Raw genomic sequence first — 21,622 nt, 5'->3', positions numbered from 1 at the left:
TCTTGGGTCCAACTTCTTTGGGACTGTCTGAGCTTCCTGGACTTCCTGGAAGTCTATTTCCTTTGCCAGATTGGGGAAATTCTCCTTTATTATTTATTCAAAAAAGTTTTCCACTGGTGGCTGTTCCTTTCCCCCTTCTGATACTCCTATAATTCGGATGCTGGAGCATTTAAAGATGTCCTGGAGGTTCCTAAGTCTCTCCTCATTTTTTTGAATTCTTGACTTGAGTCCCAGTTTCCTTTCCATTACTATTGGTTTCCTGTGCATTGCCATTCATTTCAATTAGTTTAGCCTTCATATGTTCCTCTAATTTGTGACTAAAATCAACCAGTTCTGTGAGCATCCTGATGACCAGTGTTTTGAACTGTGCATCTGAAAGTTTTGCTATTTCTGACATCACTTAGATTTATGGGCTCTGGGGCTTTGAGATCTTCTTGAGCCATTTTTGGTCTGTTCTCGCCCATTTAGTATGAGGAGCGGAGCCTTAGGGGCGGGGCAGGGCCTCCAGGGCAGGGTCACTGGTTTGTGACGCTGTATGTGGTAGCGAGGTCAGAGTGGGGAAATGGCATCCCCCTCTCCTGCTTCCTGTCACTGGGTAAGGAGCGAAGCCTGAGGTGTTCACCAGGGTAGGGACACTCAGGTCACTGGGTTGTGACACTGAATGTGGGGGCGGGGTCAGAGCCGGGAAATGACGGTCATCTCTGCTGCCTCCTGTTGTCACTGGGACCCGCTTGGTCCCATCTCACTGCCCACTCCCTCGCTGGTCTATCTGCACAGGAATGCGCCAGCACAGCCAACCCGCTGCCCTTCACCCTCACCGGATCCGCCAGTCGCTCACTGGGTCGCGCTCACTAGGTTGCTCACTGGGTTTGCCCTTTGCAACCCCACGCCTGGGATCCTCGCACCTGAGTCCATCTGACCGAGTTTTCCTGTGCAACCCCACTTTGCCAGCTGCTGGTTTCGCCTCTCTTACCGGTCAGGCTGAAGAATTCATTATTTTCAGACTTCCGAAAAGTTCAATTTTCTGTGTTCTGGCTATGTTTTCTGTTGCTAATATTTCGTTGTCTCTAAACTTGGTTGTGTGAGAAAGCACTGTGTCTCCACCTATGCCTCCATCTTGGCGGAAGTCCAAATTATTATTTTAGAAATCAAAGCTGGGAAGTCATTTCTTTCCCTACTTAAAAAAAAATTAGTCTGGTAATTTCAGGCCCTGTAGATTAAGTTCTTTCTTCCAAATGTATTAAGACGATGAAAAGGTCCCCTCCTCCCTGCCCTCCTTGTGTGTTCACTCACAGCACACACATGGCCTTTCAGGGAGACCCAAGGACACAAGGCTTAAAGGGTTGCACCAGGCCAGAGATGAGGCTGTAGAGTGGTGGTGAAGGTGACCTGGTGGGTGCAACTTGGGGACCACTCCTTGTGAGTCCTGCCAGAGGCATCGCCGGCTGAAGGCATTGCTCCAGGATGTATGCAGCCATCATGGGTGCTCCTACCACTTCTGTAAGAACCACACCAAGGCTGTCCTGTGGCTCCCCCTACCACCATCCCAAACATCCCCACATGGCCAGCTTTCGACAGCCTCAGTCAGTCCTGCAGTCTCCCTCTCCAGGTCTCACCATACAGAGCTGTCCCCAAAGAACAGGGCTGGAACCACAACAGGAAAATATTTGAATGCTTCCACAGCAGCCCCTACTACCACCTACTTTGACATGGACACTCCATGCCATCCCATGGGGGATGAGTAGAAAGGCCACGCTGCTGCACTCCAGAGAGTGAGTGTGGGAGATGGCTCACATTGTCAAGAAGGGCATGATCATGCAGCCCTGAGCCTTGCTCCCTCCTGCCCGCCGCCCCCACTCCACCCCACCCCACCTGTAACCTCTAACTGGCACAGGATGAATGTGGAAAAGCTCCGAAGTGCCAGCACTCTCAGTGAAAGCCTACCTGCTCTAAGAGTCACTTCTGTCAGTGAGAAACTCAGCCCTGCCTGCCTGCAGTTAGTGCTTACTGATCACTCCCAATCTGGTTGTAAACTTCAGTGAAATCCCAATGGGGAGATCAATCACATAGTACCCAATGGCGTTAAAGACAGCTCCTACTTTTTGGTTCCCACTTACCCTCAGAATGCACTGTGGGCAGATAACATACACCAGTGTGGACAGTGCGATGCCCAGGCCAGATGCCCAGCCCCTGCCCAAGCGGTCCCATCCACCATTTGTGGCACTGCCCTGTACCAGTGTTCTTGGAAAGCAATAGAAAATGTTTGGTATTGCCCACCCACCCCCCTTCTCTGTTTCATTTCTCACCATCATCAGAAGAAGCACACAGATTGTAAAGGTGCTTATGGGACAACTGCATAATACTTACAGCCAGACTTTCAAAAAGATGGGAAACAGTGTATATCGAAAACACTCAAGCCACGAGAGTGATGATGTCTCTGTTAGCAAGCAGACAAAGGCCCAGAGCAGCAAGCACTGTGGTTCCCCGGGCTGGCCCTCGGAGTCCATTCAGGGACCACGCTGCTGCTTCTGGGCCAATGGGGAACCAGCTCTCCATCATATCTCATGACTTTGAGAAGAAATATATAGTCCATTTGGTCAATATAGACAGTTAAATCCAATTATTTGGTCCCACACTTGCCTCCTGTTTGTCTGAATGAAGCACAACAGAAGAGTTAAGGTTCTGTCTGTGGAATGGAGGTTGGCCAGTTACAAAGGTCACAGAGAGTTTATAGAAGGGTCCATTTCCAGAAATGGGCCCTAACCTCTACAGCCAGACATGTGGATTTGAACATTCACACTTGAAGGGAGACTACATAAATGTCGCCTTGACCCACGGAGGCAGAAATTTCAAAAAAGCCTGAGTGAGTGACAATCAAACTTGAACACTGTCTGCAAACAAATGCTTGTTGCATGAATTAATACATAAGAAATCTAGCACTGAACAAAGGACAGAAATACAGCTCTTTTCTTCAAAACTAATTTTATTTTTTGACTAGACAACATGTGAAAATGGTTAAAAGAATAACTATGAAAAAGAAGTCAAGGGACTTCCAGCTAAGATGGAGGTGTAGATGGAAACACTGTGCCTCCTCGCACAACCAAGTTTAAAGACAACAAAGTTTTAGTAACATAAACTCAACCAAAACACAGAAAATTGAACTATATGGAAGTCCGACAACAACGAACTGTTCAGCCAGACCAGTAAGAGGGGCAGAGGCAGCGAAAGAACAGAGTCAGGCAGGAAAGATCCCCTGGACCAGCCCAAGCATGCAGGCAGCCATTGGTGGATCCCAGGCATGGGGTAGCAATGGGCAGACCCAGTGAGAGCGCAAGGTGGCAGGCTGACCGTGATCACACATTCGCGCACAGATAAACCGGGTGAAGGAGCGAGCAGTGAGACAGACCGTGCAGGCCCCAGCAGTGGGAAGTAGCAGAGGGGACTGCCATTGCCCCTCTTTGACCCCACTCCCACATACAGCATCACAACCCAGCGACCCGGTTGCTCTGCCCTGGTGAACACCTAGGGCTCCCCTCCTCGTATGTAACAGGCAAGAACAGACCAGAACATGGCTCAAGAAGAACTCAAAGCCCCAGAGCCAATAACCCTAAGTGACCGAGAAATAGCCATCCTATCAGATGCACAGTTCAAAACACTGGTGATCAGGATGCTCACAGAACTGGTTGATTTTAGTCACAAATTAGAGGAACATATGAAGGCTAAACTAATTGAAATGAAGGGAAATGCACAGGAAACCAATAGTGATGAAAAGGAAACTGAGACTCAAATCAAGGGAGTGGACCAGAAGGAAGAAAAAAAATGACCAAACAGAAAAGTATGAAGAAACAAGAATTCAAAAAAATGAGGAGAGACTTAGAAACCTTCAGGACATCTTTAAATGTTCCAACATCCAAATCATAGGGGTACCAGAGGGGTAAGGGGAAGAGAAAGAGCCACAGGTGGAAAACTTATTTGAACAAATAATAAAAAGAGAACTTCCCAAATCTGGCAAAGGAAATAGACTTCCAGGAAGTCCAGGAAGCTCAGACAGTCCCAAAGAAGTTGGACCCAAAGAGGAACACACCAAGGCACATCAAAATTACATTAGCCGAGATTAAAATGAAGGAGAGAATCCTGGAAGCAACAAGAGATAAGGGGACAGTCACCTACAAAGGAGTTCCCATCAGACTGTCAGCTGATTTCTCAAAAGAGACCTTGCAGGCAAGAAGGGGCTGGAAAGAAGTATTCCAAGTCAGGAAATCCAAAGACCTACATCCAAGATTGCTCTATTCAGCAGAGCTTTCATTTAGAATGGAAGGACAGATAAAGTGCTTCTCAGATAAGATCAAATTCAAGGAGTTCATCATCACCAAACCCTCATTATATGAAATGTTAAAGGGACTTATCTAAGAAAAAAGATAAAAAATATGAACAGTGAAAGGACAGCAAACTCACAGTCATTAAGAACCACACCTAAAACAAAAGCAAACTAAGAGGAAGCTAGACCAGGAGCAAAACCACAGAAATGAAGATCATATGGAGGGCTAGCAACAAGGGAGTGGGAGAAGGAGAAGGGGGGAGAAGGTACAGAAAATAAGTAACATAGACGGTAGGTAGAAAATAGATAAGGGGGAGGGCAAGAATAGTATGGGAAATACAGAATCTAAAGAACTTGAGACACGTGGTCATAAACTAAAGGGGGGGAATGGTGGGGGAGGGGTGTCCAGGGTGGAGGGGAATGAAGGGGGGAAATTGGACAACTGTAATGGCATAATCAATAAAATGTATTTAAAAAAAATTAAAAATGGGTCTGCATTTTGACCTGGTGGTCCCATTTCTGGGAATATACCCGAAGAAACCCAAAACACTAATCTGAAAGAACATGAGAGCCCTATGTTCATTGCAGTGTTATTTACAACCACCAGGATAATGGAAGCAGCTCAAGTGTCCATCAATAGATGAGTGGATACAACTATGGGACATTTACACAATGGAATACTTACCCAGCCGTAAAGAAGAAAATTTTACCCTTTGCAACAGTATGGATGGACCTGGAGAACATTATGCTAAGTGAAATAAGCCCATCAGAGAAAGACAAATATCATGTGATTTCACACATATGTGGAACCTAGTGAAAAACTGAACTAACAAGCAAAACAGTGACAGACTCCTAGATGGAGAGCAGGATGACAGCCAGTGGGGTGGGGTGAGAGGGTGGAGGGATTGAGCAAAAAGGAAAAAGGACTCATGGACATGGATAACAGTGTGGTGATTGCTGGGTGGGAGGAGGGTATACAGGCACTAAATGGTAAAGAAAAAAATACAATAAAGATTTAATCAAAAAGAAAGAAAAAAAAAGAAGTCAAGAAACATCTGTCTTCCACTCCTATCCCAGTCCAGCCTTCCCATTACCACTCCTCTTCTACCAGGTAACAATTCTTATCACTGTCTGCATTTGTTTATGAAAAATAAGGAAATATAAATATATGTTGTTATGTTCCTCTTCTAGACTCTATTATTTCATATTACACTATTCTCTAATGATGTTCTGCACATTTATTCTTCTAATATATTACATTCAATTATATATTCTATCAAAATATATTATTTTTAATGTGCTGTAAAATTCTGCCCACTAATATTTTATTTTAGATTTTGAAATTCATATTAATAAGTGACATTGCTCCATGACTTTCTTTTTTATTGTGCTAACTTTGTCAGAGTTTAGTACCAATGTTATATTTGCTTCATGAACAATGTGGAAATTGTCCTTTTTCAGTTTTCTAGTATAGTTCAGACAGCACTGGAATTACCTAAGTTTGAAAGGTTTTATACAACCCTCCTTTGGAAACTTCTAGGTTGGTGCTTTTTGAAATTTTAAAATAATTTTTCTAAATTTTAGTCAAGATGTTGGAATAGGTAAGTGTGGTACTCACCCTCTTCCACAACCACATCAAAACTACAACAAACTACAGAACAACAACCATTCAAAACCATCTAAAACCTGCTTGAACAGAAGTCCTACAACTGGGGAATTAAAGAAGCCACACTGAGATAGGTAGAAGGGGCAGAGACACAAAATGGGCTAGCCCCATGCCCACCTGTGGCAGATAAAAATAGGGAGGGGCATTTTGGCTGCTGAGGCCCCCAACCCATGGCCAGGGCCAGTGTCAGGAAAACTTCTTTCTGACTGAAAGCAGGGATGAAGTTGAGGAAGACAAAGGGCTTCAGAAGTCCCAGGCAGTTCCTCTTTTTTTTTTTTAAGATCTTATTTATTTATTCTTAGAGAGACAGGAGGGGAGGGAAACATTGATCAGTTGGCTCTCACACCCAACTGGGCCTGCAACCCAGGCATGTGCCCTGACTGCGAATCGTACCTGCGTCCTTTCAGTTCACTGGCCAGCACTCAATCCATGGAGCCACAGTTCTTCTTAAAAACCCCAGACACAAACTCACCCAGACTCACTCCCTTTGAGCTCCCATGCTGGAGCAGTAGCTTAAAAGGCACCAGAGGCATATGAAAAGGAAATGAGTTTTCTGGCATCAAGGCAAGAACTGGGGGAACAGCTTTCTCTCAGCAGAAGTGCTGACAGAGGCCATTGCTACTTTTCTGAACCTTCCCCCAACAGAGCTGGCAGGCAGGCACCATATCAGCGACTCCATCAACCTGGCACACACAGTTCACTCCACCCTGGTGACTCTGAGGCACTACCCCACCCAATTTGTGGGCCCACTCAAGCTGTTTCCAGCTTTCCCATTTGAATTGCCTGTCTTGGGTCATGTTTCAAATTTTCCTAAAATCTCTCAAACAAGCAGCATCTGACTTCAGCAAGCCCCTCACTAAGCTCCTTACCTTTCATTAAGTGGCCCCAGGCCCAGCACTAGCAGCAGCCAGTCTTGGTTCACGCCTTGGCCTCACCAGGGCACCTTCAAGCCCAGCACAAGTAGCAGCCACCTGCATATTGCTTTGTAGCTCATACTGGGTGGCCCCAGGCAGAACATAGGTGGTGGCAGACCTTGCCCTGCACCTCCCAGAAGGCCCCAGAGCCAGTGCACCCAGTGGGCGGCTTCAGGCCACAAACAACACACTCAGGGTTAGACTCAGCAGACATCAGAGCCCCACTGAAGTAAGTCTGCTCTGTGGCATGGGCTCCTGCACAGCTGATCCTCCATGGTGGTTGAAGGTCGGTGGTCAGTGGTCAAGACAGTCAATGAAGCTGATCAGCATGGGGGTAAATCCCTCCCATTGATGTGCCAACAGCAATCAAGGCCCAACTACAAGAGAAGAGTGTACATAGCTCACATGAAGGGTACAACTCGAGCGCCCAATTTGGGTAATTAAGTAGGCTGTGCCACTGGACCCCACAGAACACCAACTACATCAGGTCACTCTAATAATCCTGAGAGACATAACACCTCTACCTAATACATAAACACATACACAGAGATGCTGGAAAATGAGGTGACAAAGAAAGATGGTTCAAATGAAAGAACAGGACAAAAACCCAGAAAAAGAACTAAACAAAATAGAGACAAGCAATCTACCAGATGCAAAGTTCAAAACACTGGGCATAAGGATACTCAATGAACTTAGCAAGAACCTCAACAGAATAAAAAATACCAGTCAGAAATGAAGGATACACTAACTGAAAGGAAGAATAATTTAAAGGGAATCAACAGTAGATAGGTGAAGCTGAGAATCAAATCAGCAATTTGGGATATAAGAAAGCAAAAAGAAGCCCAATCAGAACAGCAAAAAGACAAAAGAATCCCCCCAAATAAGAATAGTGTAAAGAGCCTCTGGGACAACTTCAAGTGTACCAGTGCTACATTATGTGGGTCTAGAAGGAGGGGAGAGCAAGAAATTTAAAATCTATTCAAAAAAATAATGACAGAAAACTTCCCTAACTTGCTGATGAATATAGACATAAAAGTCCAGGAAGCACAGAGAGTCCCAAACAAGATGAACCCAGAGAGGTCCACACAAAGACATAATAATTAGAATGCAAAGACATACCATAATTAAAGACAAGGAAAATCTTAAAGAAGCAAGAGAAAAGCAGTTAGTTATCTACAAGGGAGCTCCCATAACACTGCCTGTTGATTTCTCAACAGAAACTTTGCAGGCCAGAAGGGATTGACAAGAAATACTCAAAGTGATGAAATCAAGGACCTACAATCAAGATTACTCTACCCAGCAAAGCTATAATTTAGAATTGAAGGACAGATAAAGAGCTTCTCAGCCAAGAAAAAGCTGAAGGAGTTAGTTTATTACCACCAAACCAGTATTACAAGAAATGTTAAAGTAACCTTTTAAGAAAAAAAAAAAAAACATCTGGGACTTCCAGCCAAGATGGAGGGGTAGGTAGACGCACTGTGCCTCCTTGCACAACCAAAATAAGGACAACAAAAATTTAGAAACAAAAAAACAACGAGTATTGACAGAAAATTGAACCGTATGAAAGTCTGACAACCAAGGAGTTAGAGTAGACACATTCATCCAGACCAGTAAGAGGGGTGGAATCAGGTGGCCGAGCAGAGAGGGGTTGTGGCAAAAAAAAAAAGTGGTGGCTGGCAGACCCTGGGCGCAAGGCAGCAACTGGTGGTCCCTGGACATACAAGGTGGCAGTGGGCGGACCCAGCAAAGCAGCGAATTGTGGATGGATGCAGAACGCAAAGCGGCTGGCAGACTGGGCAGTCCCACATTCACATGCAGATAAACCAGGCAAAACTGGGGAGTGAAACAGAATGAGCAACCCAGGCTCCCAGCATGGGGAAATAAAGCCACATATCACCGATTGAAAACACCTGTAGGAGTTGAAGTGCCAGGAGAAACTCCCAGCCTCACAGAAGAGTTCATTGGAAAGACCCACGAGGTCCCAGGATGTACACAAACCCACCCACCCAGGAATCAGCACCAGAAGGCCTCAGTTTGTTTGGGGGAAGTGGTGGAAGTGACTGAAATCCAGCAGAGAGCTGAGCAAGCACCATTGTTCCATCTCAAACCCCTGCCCCACATATAGTATCACAAACCAGTGACTAGGTTGACCCGCCCAGGTGAGCACCTAAGGCTCGCCCCTCACTACATAACAGGCACATCAAAATAAAAAAAAAAATGGCCCAAGCAAAAGAACAGATCAAAGCTCCAGAAAAAATGAAACTAAGCAATGAAGAGAGAACTAGCCTATTAGATGCACAGTTCAAAGCACTGGTGATCAGGATGCTCACAGAATGGGTTGAATTTGGTCACAAATTAGATGAACAAATGAAGGCTACACTAAATGAAATGAAGGAAAATGTACAGGGAACCAATAGTGATGGGAAGGAAACTGGGACTTAAATCAGTGGAGTGGACCAGAAGGAAGGAAGAATCAACCAAACAGAAAAGAATGAAGAAACAAGAATTCAAAAAATGAGGAGAGACTTAGGAACCTCCAGGACATCTTTAAATGCTCCAACATCCAAATTATAGGGGTACCAGAAGGGGGAAAGGAACAGCCACCAGTGGAAAACTTATTTGAACAAATAATAGAGGAGAACTTCCCCAATCTGGCAAAGGAAATAGACTTCCAGGAAATCCAGGAAGCTCAGACAGTCCCAAAGAAGTCGGAGTCAAGAAGGAACACACCAAGGTACATCATAATTATATTAGCCAAGATTAAAATGAAGGAGAGAATCCTGGAAGCAGCAAGAGATAAGGGGACAGTCACCTACAAAGGAGTTCCCATCAGACTGTCAGCTGATTTCTCAAAAGAGACCTTGCAGGCAAGAAGGGACTGGAAAGGAGTATTCCAAGTCATGAAATCCAAAGACCTACATCCAAGATTGCTCTATCCAGCAAAGCTTTCATTTAGAATGGAAGGGCAAATAAAGTGCTTCTCAGATAAGATCAAATTCAAGGAGTTCATCACCAAGTCCTTATTATATGAAATGTCAAAGGGACTTATCTAAGAAAAAGAAGATAAAAAAGATGAACAGGGAAAGGACAGCAAACTCACAGTTATTAAAACTAAAAAGATAGAGGATATGGGTGGAATGTGGGTGTGGAGAGTTAGCAACAGAAGAGTGGGAGGAGGAGAGTGGGGAGAAGGTATAGAGAATAAGTAGCATAGACGGTGGGGAGAAAATAGACAGGGAGAGGGCAAGAGTAGTGTGGGAAATGTAGAAGCTAAAGAACTTATGACACATGGACACGAACTAAAGGGGGGGTATGTGGGTGGGAGGGGGTGTGCAGGGTGAGGGGAATGAAGGGGGGATGGGACAACTGTAATGGCATAATCCATAAAATATATTTTAAAAAACCAAAACAAAAACAAATAAGCACATATAAAGATTGGCTAGTCTAAAATCCCAAGAAATGCAGAAACTAACCCAAATGCTTTTTAAGTTCACAAGATATAAGATTAATCTTTAGCAAATAAAAGCTAGTTTAAGTTTGTTGGCTTATGTGGAACAGACATATCTTAGAATTATCTAAGGGTTAAGAATTCTAATTAAGATGAAAGGAAAATATACGCTTTCAGTTAAAGGAAGGAAAAGGTATAAAAAATATTTTTGAGCGAAAGGAAAGTAACTTTTTTCTAAAAAGAGGCTGGTTGTTTCAGAATGGAAAGAGGAAAAGCAGGACAAAATGTAATATTCAGACTTAATATCTGAATGTTAAAAAGGAGAGTTGTATAATAGAATGCTTTTAAAAAGTAATCTGCAAAAAAGAAATTCTGGGTGGTCAAGCTGAATTAACCAAGTGCATGAATTTAAATATCAAGAGTAATCTGATACGAAATTAAAATCTTTTAATTAAACAGCTTTGAGGTACTCTAGAGGTCCCTGGAATGCCTAAAAGATTGTTTTTTCTCCTTATAAAAAATATTAAATTAGGCTTACCTGCTATAGTGAAATTACATGGGAAACACTGTCAAATAAAAAATAACGTTGACCCTTCTTTATGTTGAATTTGTATATACATTTCCCAGAATTTTTGTGAAATTCCTTGAAATCTGACCTATCCTAGCATAAGAAGTCTGTCATCAAAATTGATTGTCACACTAAAAGGACCGGACCTGAGTATCAGAGTGGCACATGTGGAGGGAGCCCATTCTGTTTCTGCAAAAGTAACCCCTCAGGGCCAGACTTTGCCATCCTGGAGTCCTGGTAAAATGGCTACAGTCTGCTCCCAAATCAGAGATGCTAAGGTGGGAAAATGATGGCTATAAATTAAACAAAGAGTTGGGGCTGGGGGACCCAGATGGCTGCCTTGTTCTCTGGGCTCCCTGGCAAGCCTGTGTTTCATGTTTTGCATTCCTTCATGCCTCCTAATTCGTTTAAACTGGACTTCATTGAACTGCCAGTCAGGATGGGTGGTCCAAGTGTCCTTGTTGCATGTATATATTTTGGATGAAGGGAAGCCATCTCCTGCCACTAGGCTAATATCCTCAGAGTTAGCAAAAACACTGTTCTAACTGTGTTTCCCACTGGTATGCCTTCTAAGTGCTCCCTGAAGGCTACTCACATCACCCTACCACATGCCATGGGGTGGTGGCTTGGGACCTGTCATCATTTCCTTCACAACCTCTGTGAGATGACATAAATGTGAACCCATGATACTTGCCTCAACTGCAAAAAACCCCTCAGGCCTTCCCAGGCCACTGACAATGCAGTGAATTCACAGAGCATTCAAGGTTTGGGCACCACAACAAAGTTCTGTAGAGCCAAACCATGTGGTTGGGTAAGACCTGCTTTGTCCCCAAGGCTGTCATGGGTAAAATACAAGCCTATCCAGGATCATAAAATGTGAAACAGGTACAGTCTTTTATGGTAATTCTGTGGTGTTGGTGAAGTTTATACCCCATTTAGCGCAATGCCTTTGCCCATTACAACGCCCGGCTAAGAAGGAACGTATATGGGACCAGGGACAGAATAGGCCATCTCTGAGAAAGCAAAAATGCTGGTCAAACAGATTAGCACTGGGGATCTTACAGGTGGGGCTGCTATTTGAATTGGATGTTTCAGTAACCCTGGTAGGCATGAACTGGGCATTATGGCAAAAAGAAAGAGTGCCTTTTAGATTTTGGTTCCAATTGTGGGAAGGGGCAGAGAACAGATACACCCTGGTAGAAAGCCATCTATCCTAAGAACTTCCCTTCCCATCAAGGGGTGGATCAACAATATGCTCCATGGACCCACCTCTGCCATGGCTCAGTCTCCTATGCTAAGGAAATGCATGCCCACTTACAACAGAGGAGTGCTCTGTCAGACAGCCCTGTCACTAGTGGGCTCAGCAGCTACCAGGTCCTGTGGAATATAGAGAACCTCAAAATGCTTGTTCTCCCATCCCTGTGTCAGCCCCTGGACCTGCAAAAGAGGAGGGGAAATGCTCGCCAGAGCCTCATGGCTCTGACCGGGCAATCTGTCTACTTGGGTGCTATCACCGTGCAGTGGCCCACTGGCACTATCTGAATGCAAACAGGAAAAATCCCAGCAGCCAATGGCCTGAGTTAATAGTAGTTTGCTTAGTAATCACACTAGAACCTGGCCACTGACCCTGGTTTTGACAGTTGGTCTGCTCTGAGGGATTAACTCTGTGGCTCTGACAATGACAGGCAGAGGAGTGAACAATTGTGAGCAAACCTTTACAGGGACAAGAGATGTGGGAAGATACTTGGGCTCACTTGCAAAAGCCAAAGGCATTTTATTGTTTCCCATGTCCCTGCCCACGGGCGTCTATACTGCCAGGTGATTGGGAAGCAGATGCATTGGCAAAAAGATGTGCCATAGCAACTGGCCTGTCAATGGACACTAAAAATTGGGTACATTGAAGAAGTGGACAGCCTAGTGCCCAAGTAGGATGGTACATAGCTAAGGAGGAGAGGCTGCAGCTTAAGCTAAGGGCAGCAGCTCTGGAGTCAGCAAAGACACCGGCACAAGTTTGTCTATTCACTGCAGCTCCCGATGGGTAAGGGACTGGCAAACTCATGACATTGGCCTTTCCCCTTGAGTAAAGGCTCCAAATAAGCTCCAGCGTATATACACACTGAATGTGGTTTTACTCAGTCCTCCCCATGTTGGCAGTTTAATCAGGCTGCTACCATAAAGGGACTAGAAAAATCTGAGTACTGTGTATGGGTACCCCCCATCAAATAGTGACAGTGGGGGGTCACATTTCAAAGGACGTGATGTACAGGAATGGGCAGAAGAACATGATTCTGAATGAAGGTCCCACCTTCCCTGTAACCCACAATCATCTGGGTGGGTAGAACAGAAAAATGGTGTCCTTCAGCCATAGACAAAATTATTAGCTAGAAGACAGACCTTGGCCAGGCAGATCAAGGTGTTTTTCCAGGCATTAACATACTTAAATGACCAACCTGGGGGGCCTATTACCCCATAGGCCAGATTAGGGACTCAGACTGAGGAGCTCACATGGGAAAGGTACAGCAATGGCCCAGGTGCTTGCCAGGGACCAATGGGCCATGGTAATGAGGGCACCAAGACCTACTGTCCCTGGAACAGGGGCTATTACTGGAATCTGTGAAGGGACATTCTGCTAGGATGGGTCAGTTACTTCATATCCCTGGATGGGGAGGAACTTCTCAGTCTCTCACGGGACCCTGTCATCCTGATGCCCACGGAGACACGCTAGAAGAAGACCACCCAATTCAAGTCCCTAGTGAATGTTGGTCTTTCTGACCTTAGACTTCTGCTGCTCCTGTGGCATCCAATAGTTATTGAGGGGGGCACCCCAGCTGAATGTTGTGTTTTTTATATCAGATGAATCTGCTAACATTTCTTCTTCATTAACACATGAAAGTTCAAGTGAACCCCCGAGTCTAGGGGACCTAGCATTCCATCCAGACCTGAGGGGTGTGATGGAAAACACTGTCACTAATACTTGGATTGCTTCTTTTAATTCTTTCTTTTTCTTGCACGTGTTTATATTGTTGCTGTGGACTATGTCCCCAACATGTCCGATTGGTGACTAAGTGAGCTGTTTCTACAGATGAAGCCCCTTGCTGATCTCTCAGGGTGCCTCAGGGAAGAGGGAGATATGGAACATTGTAGGAGCTGGTCATAAGGGGAAATGTGGAGAAGAGACTCTTCCATGCTGTGTGTCCCCCTAAGTCTCCTCACAGACTGTCAGACAGACCCCTCCTCTATGCCTCACAGGATGCCAGTTCCTAGAACAGGCTTCACCCTGCCTGGGGCAGCATGCAACACTTCTTCTTGTCTAGGGTGGGTCTCACCACAGTGCCCCATCCATCCTGCCCTGCCCTATGTGACCCCTTTGTGCCTGCCACATGGGGCAGAGGACATCCCTGTGGACGTGCCAGCCACCAGAGGCATGCCTCCCTTGTGAATTCCCTTCATAAGGTCTAGATGCAGTGACAGGATCATCTGCCTTTCTTTGGGCTCTCATCCCCAGGAGTTTTAGGGACACTCTTCCACCAACACCTGGTCATTCATCATTTACAAGCATGCCCTGGGGGAATCCCACCCACCTGTGTCTCAACAAGCCCCCAGGGGATTTGGATGAACACTAAAGTTTGAGAACAACAGACTATCCCAAATTCAATTGTGTAGAAAGTGAAAGAAGGGACTTTTACAAAATGTCCCCTATGTGGTCAAAATGTAGTATAAGGGAGACAAGCAGATAAACACCACTTCCACAGGCCTGAGACAGGCACCCAGCCACACTTCAGAGAAAGCAGGCAAGGAGAGCTGCAATTGATGGCTAGCAAAACACTCCAGGATTTGCCATCAAAGAATTTGTCCCTCTGTGCACAGGACTGCTGCTGCTGCTGGGGTCCTTCCAGACGCACTCAAGAGAGATCTCTAGGTCACCGTGAGGGTGACCTGGGGCTTCCATTTACCTGAGACATGAGGGTGTCACAAGCAGAAGATAAGCCAAATCCCACAGAGATGCCAGTGACATTGATAACCTGGAAAAAAATACAAAGGAGAGGCCTCTCAGAATTCAAGGAAGGCAGGAGGGCAAATTCTCTGTGCATGGGTCAGAGCTACAGGTGTCTCTGCAGCTTGTCACCATAATCGACTCTGTCCTCTGCCTGGAGCCGTGCCAAAATCCACCAGCCTGCTGAACTGAAGGACACCAGTGCTTCAAGAGGGAAGAAAGAGCAAGACCAGAGTTTATTACTCAGCCTTTTTCTTTTTCAAATCCTAAGCATTTTGCTCCCCCATATCAAAGGAACACAAATCCTTCCTCGGGAAGGCAGCGTGGCACAATGGCAGTTTGGGGTAGGTGCCCTTGCTCAAGACCAAGCACATCTTATTACAACACCCTGAAGGACTCTGGGAGCACAGAAGCAAATCTCTGAGGCCAAAGCCATGCCAGAAACCTTCTAGATGTACCTGTCTTGACCATGTCAGCAACAAAACCCTGGGATCACTGGAACCTTGGGACGCCCAAGGCAGCAACCCCCAAATCAGGGAGTGGCATGGCAGAACATCTGATGCTGTCCTTGACTGGACCTGCTACCACCACCTGAGCTTCAGGGAGATGCCGAGGGTGACAGCCCACACTGCACCAGCTCTCTTGTACTTCTCTGACCAAAGAGAAGATACCAGAGGCTAGCTGAGCACCTTTATGTCTTCCCCAAAACTTCCAAACATTAAAAACAAAAAGGATAATTAAGCCAAGGTTTGTCCATGTTGCCCCCTAAAGGCAAAATAATCTGTTTATACCTTGGGACTAGTTCTGAGTTGCCTTGCATAGTTTACAGATAACGATTCCAATGCCTAGTTGTAGCAGGCAGGTGAGTGTGAGCCTGCTCAGAGCAGGAGCAAAGGGGAATTGGAAGCGGAGGAGAGCAGGAGCACAACTGCTGAAAGCCACTGAGTCCACTTTTCTAAGAATACCTAGCTGACTGAAACAACAGGTTAGCCAGAGCCTGCTGGCCAAGCATAGCCAGGTAAGCCTTGGTTAAAGTCAATGACATCTCTCACTGGTTTGGGAGGATTTGCATATAAGATCCAGGAAGGATTTAGGGTTTTTTTCTGATTTGGGGTTTAGATATTAAGATCATCTTCCAGTTCCATTTCTAGAGTAGGACTCAGTGAGACATACAAGTCATTGGGTGGGGACAGAGATCGAGTTTCTTCTGACATCAATGCTGAACCCTCTTTTTCAATTCTCTTCTCCCAGCTGTAGAACAAAACTGATGTGGTGGACAGCCTAATGGTCCCTCTCAGATGTCCCTGTCCTAACACCCAGAGTGTGGGAGCATGTGAAGTCACAGGGTGTGGGAGAATTAAGGTCGAGGCCCTGTCAACGCCTTGATTTTAGTTAGCTCAGATTACCCTGGCACTGCAAGGTAATCCATTTGCATAGCTTTAAACTACAAAGTGTGGCGGCTCCTAACAGCAGCAAGAGGAAACTAATACAGATGGCAGGCACACCCGATGCAAATGTGCTAGAGCAGCCTGCTGCACACTGCGACTGCAAGTGTGACAGCATCCAGTTCCAGCTTTCCCCGGTGGCCACAGAACACGGAGCTTATAAAATTGATCAGGAACCCCATCAGCTGAGCTAAGAACTGGGGAGAGACCAAAAATGAAAAGTTACATGTAGATACCAGCCAACCACTGCTATTGAAGGAGAGGGGTGTGGTTCCCCGGACAGCCCCACCCGGTCAGAAGTCAACCTTTTAGTGGCATCTGCTAACTTGCACAGGTCAAAGTGGGATTTTTGGTGGGCTTCTAGAAACGTTAAGAAGCTCATTTGTACCCACCATCAGAATCACAGTTTTAAAAGCTTCCTAGCTTTTTAGGTTTTCACTTTAGATTCTCCTGCCATAGATGATATGTATATTTCTGAAATTTTCAGGAGCTATCTTCTGAGATAAACCCCTTGCTATCCAAGATTCACAGTGAGAACTGGGGAGAATACAGCCTCCACTAGGCAGCAAGAAAGTCCATAGACAGGGGCAGCTGAGGCAGAAGTAACACCATCCAACCGGAAGGCCAGTGGGATCTGGAATCTTGGTGTGGAGTGTCACCAGTCTGCGGAGCACCATTAATTCTTGAACTCTGTGAAGCCTCAGGTATGAGAACAAATTCAGCTTCTAGAACTATGAACTATTCTTCCTCACAATTCCACAAACCACTGTGAATTGCTCTGTAACACTTGTTTCACTTCCTTCGGTTAATTTATTTTGTTTTTAATATTTTATTTATTTATGTTTGGAGACAAGGGAGGGAGAAAGAGAAGAAGAGAAACATCAATCAGTTGCCTCTCACATGCCCCCAACTGGGGACCTGGCCCATGCCCCAGGTGGGTACCCTGACTGGGAATCAAACTGCCAACCTTTCGGCCTACAGGCCGGCACTCGGTCTGTTGAACCACACCAGCCAGGGCTAAAGCAGTTAATTTAAAACCACCTCCCATCTCCCCTCACCCCTCACCCTAACCCTCAACCAGACCATCAGTCCAGCACATCCTGGAAAGTTTCTCTCCTGTGAGGCTCCTGTGGTCCAAGGGGTGCATCCCTCAGACTCTGCTATTCCTGAGGAAATGGAACAGGTGCCAAAGACTCACTGCTGCTGCAGCACTGCTGCTGAGCTCTTCACAGGAAACAGACTCCTCAGTTTTGAGCTCAGACAAGACTCTGTCTTTCTTGTGTTCCCAGTAGCAGCTGCTACTCCTCACCTCCATCAGCCCCCACACAACCAACACCACAGCTGGTCCAAATTTGCAGTGTTGGGACCTAACCAGTTTTATGCCCCTGATGTTTCAGATGATAGCCCTCTTCCCTTTCTAGAATCCACATCTGTGGAATTTTCAACTCTGCTGACTGACCCAGATCTTAAGACATAAGAGGCCTGCTCCAAACCACGTGGTGGTGGGGGAGCCTACCTTTTCTGCATCAACTTCCAACCAACCATGACCCAGGTACCTCTCTCACTACACAGAAACCAAGTGTAAGATGAACCTCCAACAAGACCTCCTGCTACTCAGAGCAAGGGACACCTTTAGAATGCATTGCCAAAGTAATGAATGAATTAAGTAAGCCAAAATGAGGTAGAAGACAAGGGACACCAAAAAGCTGAGGGGCAGGCATGTAAATAAAAACAGTGAGAGCCAATGGACCCTGTGGGCCCATACCAGGAGGCACGCAATCACCCTAACATATAACCCTACAGTTTCATTCAGTGGAGCTTGGTGTCTCTTTGTGAGTTTATACTACTTTAAAGGTCACGGTGTCCTTTCTTTTTGTAAACTCAGGCTCACTCTCCAATTTTTCAGGTACTTGTCTCTTAAGCCTTTATGAGCATAAATCATTGAAGTCAGTTGTGTCATGGAATCTGCTTTCCCCTACTCATTTCCACTGCAGTGCCCTGAGTCTCCGCAGGCCACACATCAACTTTTTCACAGCTTCACATGAAAACATGCTCTTCCTCCTCTTCAGTCAGGCCTTTGGGCAGCTCCCCAGATTCTGATCTTATAAATTGTACTGCACAGAACATATTCACTTGGGTGGAGAATGGGCATTCTCTCAGAGTGAGTGATGGCATTTGGATGATGAATATTATGACAGAGAGATTAAATAAACACAGACCTGTGGGAGGAGCTAGGGGTTCTGGGAGGAATGCTGAATGCCATTTCATCACAAGAATCCTGCCAGAAAAACTCTATGCTCACAGTAAAGCTCTATGGGGGTAGCTGTCCCTTTCCTTAACTCCCTTTCCCTCCTATTAGTATCGTATGTGTACTTCTCCAACTTGGCACATGCACACACAGTGTGCATGTGGCTTATAATGTCTGCATGCACTGGCTGAAATCTCTTTCCTTTTTCATTGCATGAACACATCACTTAATTCAATCTGCAGTGTCCACAGTAATGAACTCCTCGGTTACACATATTTCTTTGTACAGTTAGGGGAAGATACCCTTTAAGAAGAATTCCTATAAATGTAATTGTTGCCAAAGGGTATACATATTTAGAGTTTTCACAGGTAGTGCTAAAGTGTGTTTGTGTAGAGAAGTAGGGAGGGAAATTTAATCCAGCCTCTGCATCCAAATTTCAAAGCCTCTTCAAGCTGAGGGATATGTGGTGTAGGGTAGATAAGACAACACTCTTGCTTTTGTGGAGGTCAGCAATATATCAAAATCATCAGCAAATCAGCGGAACACTTGTAGGCCTGGGGAGAGAGCTTGGGCTGACTTATCAGCATAGGGATCAAGCCCGTCTGGGACTGTCTGGTCTATGGTGGAGGTGGCTGGTGGTGAGAGCTCCTTCAGCAACAGCCTCTGGAAGAGGGCAGGCAAAATGGGCCAAATAACTTAAACAAATCCCCAGGCCTGGCTCAGGAAAGGACTCAGGCTGAGGCCAGGAGTGTGGCTGTGAAGCAAACTTGGAGAACAGGCCCAGAGCCTAAAGGAGGGGAACAGAAGCCCTGGGCCTCCCCCAGTGACCCCAGATCCTCTAGAGGGGGTCCCTGCCAACCGCTGCAGCTCCTGTGTAAGCAGAAGCCTGACTGTCAGACACCTCCGCCATTGGAGCGGTTTGGGGCTCTACCTCTGATTACTCCATTCAGGGCCTAATCCCGGGTCTATCTCAATCTTTCTCTTTTTCCCCAAAGAAATCTTTTCTTGGCAATGAAACATCTAATCGATATTATTTCTCAGTTGACGAGGTCAATGGTCAACCTAATACATACAATGGTGGTCCCATAATGTTATAATTCCTACCACCCAGTGACCGTTTCAGCTATCACAAGCAAGGGAATGTTCATTCCTGACAAGGAGCCACTCACACACATTTGTGTCTTTCTGGGACAGGCCAGTCAGCCAAGACAAGTGGAACAAGGAAACTAAGAGGGACAGTTAAATGGCCATCTAGTAAATCTCAAAATCCTATCTCCCCTAACTAAAGACACTTAAGGATGAATGGTTCGCACTTCTCCTCCCCAAACAGAAGGTAAATAGCTTAAATCACCTACTTAGGGAGATGGATCACAGAAATATGGTTAGTGCCATTTGTGCCAACCACACCAAAGGACGGATGGAGTCAGGGGAATAAACCTCATGTGGGCACAGCAGAATAAAGCAGATGAATATTCTATTGCTATCCTCCCCTAAAGTCCCAGGTTTCAAAACCCTCAAGACAAAGGACTCAGAGCTCTCTCCCATCCCTTCTTCCCCACACAACCCTGACCGTAGAGCATTATTTTATCTTTCTCCCTCCTAAGCTCCAAAGGCCCTGCTTTTGCCTCTTTAACATGTTTCCTGAGCCCATTTCTTCCAAAGGACCTTCTCTTGCCTCTGTAACTTTCTACATAAACTTTCTCTTATAGTCTAAGTCTGGCTCTGCATTCTTTCTTTGCTGGAACTATCAATGTAAGAAACATTCAATCCTGTAGAGAATTTCTGGTGAGTTTATTTGAGCCAAACTGACAATTTCTGAGAAGCAACACCTGAACAGTTTGAGGAATGCTCCAGAGAATGGCAACTTAGCACCTTACTTTGTACACTAGAATAAAAGGAAGAGCCATAAGGGGGTCACATGAAGTCCAGAGGTGATAGATTAGGGGAGGCAGGAGAAAGCAAAGTGGAGGGTGGATCTCTGGGACTGAATCAAAGGTAAAATGATAGACAAACTTCTTTTATATAGATGGGTACAGGACAGTTAACAGTCAACAATTAATGTGGTAACAGTAACAATGAGGAGGTTTGTGGTATCACCTTGTGTCCAAGGGTTTTGGAGAAAAAAAGGAAGTTACCTTGACATTCCAAGGGTCCATTATCATCATCGCAAAAAAGACAAATAGGCAGGCTCAGATAAGGTAAACATTGACCTTTGTTAGGGAAAACTACTGGCCCAGGACATGGCTACCCAACATGAACTCCTTTTAGTTAATAAGATTTCATTTTAGACCATTCTTTTTGGTTACTTTAGGTCTGAGTTTGTAAGGCTTTCTCACAGGCCTCCCCTGAGATTGTCAGGTTAATATCTGGCCCCTTTTCTTCCACACATTCCCCTCTTGGTCATAAATCAATACAAAGGATGCATTGCTGACCAACCATTTGGCTGGATAATGAGGTCCTGTTACAGAAGAGGCTAGTGGCAGGGGGAGGGCATGGGGACAAAATACTATTACTGAATGGACCCTCCCCTCTCTTGGTGTCCCCCTGTACTAGGATCACCTTGCCCACTGCCAGGAAATTATAGCTCTCAATGTCAAAGACTGGTGAAAAGGAAAGAAATTGTTTATTTAAAAGTTATACAGACTTAAGAGTAATAACTTTATGGTGTCTTCACTAAAATCCCAAAGTCCCTTAGAATGCCCACAAATGTACACAGTCCTTCCTTCCCCCCTTGCCCAGTCTGGGGCACCATATCTCAGGAAAAGAAACAGAAGTCCGTGGCTGAGGTAGCCCCCAGTTCTTCCCAGTAATCTGTGCTTGGCTGGCCGGCCTCCCTCAGTTCCCAGCACCAACAGCTGTGTCACCACCAAGATCTCCAGTTAATCCAAAACCATGTGGCACCTTCTAATGGCCCACCAGCAAGAGTTCCTTCAGCACTTTTCTTCCCAGCAAGGTCTCTGCTTCTTCCTAAGCCATGTGGCAAAGGGAGCACCCCAAAGACTCATTGTCCCCACCTAGCAT

At 45.5% G+C, this 21,622-nt stretch overlaps 1 protein-coding gene across 1 annotated transcript in view; it reads right to left on the bottom strand.

Moving 5' to 3' along the window:
* Positions 1 to 20,763, bottom strand: part of SLC47A1 (solute carrier family 47 member 1) — a 28,624-nt gene extending 7,861 nt beyond the window's left edge. The window contains 5 exon segments of the mRNA XM_053665697.1: positions 2,009 to 2,129; positions 2,368 to 2,437; positions 14,839 to 14,936; positions 16,449 to 16,550; positions 20,737 to 20,763. Coding sequence (XP_053521672.1) covers positions 2,009 to 2,129; positions 2,368 to 2,437; positions 14,839 to 14,936; positions 16,449 to 16,550; positions 20,737 to 20,763 — 418 coding nt within the window.
* Between the last annotated feature and the right edge of the window lie 859 nt (positions 20,764 to 21,622).

The sequence above is a fragment of the Artibeus jamaicensis genome, unplaced genomic scaffold, assembly GCF_021234435.1.
Source record: "Artibeus jamaicensis isolate MK-2021 breed Jamaican fruit bat unplaced genomic scaffold, CSHL_Jam_final contig_419, whole genome shotgun sequence".
NCBI lineage: Eukaryota > Metazoa > Chordata > Mammalia > Chiroptera > Phyllostomidae > Artibeus > Artibeus jamaicensis.
This window is presented reverse-complemented; position numbering and strand designations above follow the sequence as displayed.